The 3,471-nt window shown below is 30.5% G+C and overlaps 1 protein-coding gene across 1 annotated transcript in view; it reads left to right on the forward strand.

Annotated features, from left to right (window-relative positions):
• The first annotated feature begins 728 nt into the window (after positions 1-728).
• LOC111632503 (39S ribosomal protein L2, mitochondrial-like) overlaps positions 729-3,471 on the forward strand; it is a 20,762-nt gene continuing 18,019 nt past the window's right edge. Inside the window, exons 1-2 of the mRNA XM_023376934.1 lie at positions 729-949; positions 1,028-1,343. Coding sequence (XP_023232702.1) covers positions 1,037-1,343 — 307 coding nt within the window. The 5' untranslated portion in view covers positions 729-949; positions 1,028-1,036. The remainder of the gene's footprint in view (positions 950-1,027; positions 1,344-3,471) is intronic.

Raw genomic sequence — 3,471 nt, forward strand, 5'->3', positions numbered from 1 at the left:
GAGTATCGAGATGTTTTATGAAAACGGAAGAAATGAATTGAGAAGTTTTCTAAATATTAAAATTATTTATAATTTTGATTTACTCGAGAAATTTTTGAACCGAAAATAATTTATAACCTGAAAAATTAATTTTTTAGGTTGTAAATAATAAAAGTTAATAAGGTTATAGAAAATAATTCTTCCAAACATTCACGAGACATTGTTCTCACACACGTTTAGGTCGGCCCTCGCAGTCTGACACTGCGCCAGGAAAATCAAATGGTTTTTCAATTCTACTCAGGTGGTCGATTCAGGTCGCCGAAGCTGTTAAATTGTCCCCCATAAACTACCAAAAATTATAAAGGTCAGGCATGCATGATTACTCCTTTGAGAATTAACCTGAAGAATATGGCCGATTCTACTCGGGTAATCGGTACAGTTTGCCGAAACTGTTAAATTTTCCCCCTACACATCTAGGAATGACTCAAAATCAGGCATGCATGGTTACTCCTTTGAGGATTAACCCATGGTGTATAGTTGCCTTTACGTTAGTTGCCCACAGGGCGGAAAGAGCAAAACGAAAACAAAAAGCGTATGTAAAAAAAAGTGTGTTGTTGGTTGTATTTGAAGTAATTTGAACCAAATATTTAATTAATTAATTAAAATATAAACAAAAAGGCATTGATATATGAAATAACTTCTTTACTTGGAAGACAATCGGCTATATTTTGGCTATTAATTTTTGTCATTACGATAATGGTATTAATTTTTTCTGTAGAGGGAGTTTTGACAACGTGCATCTACGAGGTTAAATATCGGTCCTCTGTACAATCCACTTTAACGTTTAGTTAAAATTTTTGAAAACAGATTTAATATTTCAAACAAGAACAATCTTTATGTTAAAGTGTAATAAAAAGAAGCAAAGACAAATATTTTAATTCTTAGAAGAAATATGTACTAAATAAATTCAGTAAGAAAGTCTAAATAATAATTATTATTCTAAGCAATCCTTATCTTCTTGAAATATAAAATTTATTATTTCAAATAGCCGAGTATAATGGCACTATTAACTACAAAGTTACTTCATTCGTCATATTTTGGATTGGCGAAAAAATCATTGGGAATCCTCTACGATTTTCAGTTGAATCTTCAGCCTTGTTTGAACGATGTCAGGATAACTACTGTTCGTCATAAACAAATATACATTGGAGGCAGAATTAGAGGAGGCGGTAGACCGACTCCACCAGGTAAAATACCACCCATGCCTAGTAAGTATGGATGGCGCCCTATACTTCCAGAGGATGGAAAATATACAATTAAGCCATTACCGGTTCAAAAACTTGGTGGAAGAGATCCAGAGACAGGTATTATTAAGTTATTTAAAAAATTTTTTTTATGTTCATAATGTCTTCATCTCTAATATTGAGCACATTTTCTTGTCAAGTAGCTAAGTAAGCAAGCATATGATGTAGTTTGTTTCATATGAAACAATCTGTCATTGGCTGTGTTCAGCAGACTCGACAGTTCTGGAACTGTTGAGTATTTTTCTGCTGAATGCTATCTACAGTAGCGCTCTTTCGGAACATGTTCGGTGTTCTGACATCATATTTGGTAGCATCTTTTTTCATTTACACTATCTATCACTATCTGAAACTGACCAATGAGGCTTTTTGTTCCAATGCAACGTCACTCGTCATTCAGCAGATCCAGGTTGCTACATAACAGCTACTGATTTGCTCAGTTACAACTGTTGAGTCTGCTGAACACAGCTATTGGTATACTTACTTAGCTACTTAACAAGGATATGTGCCTATTGTAATTTGATTGTAACTGATTAATAATTCAAAGAGTTGGCAATTTATAGTAATATTACAAACTAACCTAACTTTCAGAGCTACAATAACCTAACCACCTGAACTTAAAATATAATTATCTAACCTAATCAACAACAAATGTCAGTGATTTGAGAGAGTTGGAATGGTTGGAAAAATGTAAAACACTGCTCATGGGATTTTCATGTTTAATTCCTAATCTAGTAAATCAATTTAACAAATAGACTAAGAACACTATAAATAAGAAGATTTGTTCAGATAGCATAATCACAGTTGCTTGTCATTAAGTTAGGTGATATCTAGTTACAGTGTTCTCTATCTGCAACAAGATGATTAAATAAAACAATAGCTGAAAAAGAGTAAACTGTCCATTTTTAAGAGGTCATGTGAAAAAATTAGGATTAGTAAATGTAACAAAGATGTGTGAAAGAATGTTAAATATTTATCATGAAACAAGGGATAAAAACATGATTTACTAAAGATGGTGATGATCACTACCTATCAGGAAAAATGTGATTTAGGTAATTGCTGTAATATTCTTTAGCTGGATCAAAGGCAAAATCCTGGTAAATCAGTCATTTAAATAAAGAATAAATTTTTTAGGATTTTGGTATAGAAAAAATCAATTTTCAAATAGAAGTAAAGTTTCATACATGATTTATTATACTTTATTACATATTTTCTGAAAATAAAAGAAAAAATATTGCAAAAAATGGAATTTATATACAGGGTAATTATAATTAAAGTTCCACTTTGAAACNTAAATTTTCATTTTTCTTGACTTTGCAAATTTCAGCAAAAGTTTGTCAGTTTTTACTTTTCAGTAAAATTAAATAATTATACTAAGCTTTGTATGATATACTGTAGATTTTTCATTTTACACTAATAGTGTATAATTTATATTTTATCTGTTTTTAAATTAATCTTATGTTGATTACTTTTAATTACAGAATAAAGGACAAAATATATTCTTTCTAAAGTCAATGAAAGTGAAGGACAGAAATACTATTGGTTGTTTGGAAAGTAAGTTCGTTTTTTTCCGTGGAAAAAAACACAATATTTTTATATAAATAAATATTTTATTGAATTATATATCAACCATTTTGGTCAAATACCTGTTGTTATTGTTTCTGGTAGTAGCATGATTTCACATTCATAAAAGTTTTGATCATTGTTACAAAAAACTGATCCAAGTGATTTTTAACATTGTCATTTCAAGTAAATGTCTTACAGTTAAAGAAAAAAAATTTGTATAGATTGGAACAAGTAATAATCTGAGTGTGCTGGATCTGGTGAATATGGTTGGTGTGATAGCATGTCCCATCTAAGTTATAACAGTTTCTGACAAGTTACCAAACTTGTGTGAAATTTGACATTATCGTGGTAAAACACTACACCTGTTTTGTTGATCAATTCTGGCTGCCTTTTCTGTTTGATGATATTACTCAATTTGTTTACTTGATGGCGGTACACTTTCAAATCAATTGTTAAATTGTCTGGTAAAAGCTCCAAAAAAAAATTTTCTTAAAATCCCACCAAAGAGAGCATCTCTCTTTAAGAACATGTGGAACCCATATATCAAGCTTTGAAACAAAACCAATTTGTTTCAAATAATCATAAACAGTTCAATTTGACAAATTTAATCTCTTAGTGATTTCAC

Source organism: Centruroides sculpturatus, unplaced genomic scaffold, assembly GCF_000671375.1.
Source record: "Centruroides sculpturatus isolate CEXI.00-Female unplaced genomic scaffold, Cexi_2.0 scaffold752, whole genome shotgun sequence".
In the NCBI taxonomy this organism is placed as follows: Eukaryota; Metazoa; Arthropoda; class Arachnida; order Scorpiones; family Buthidae; genus Centruroides; species Centruroides sculpturatus.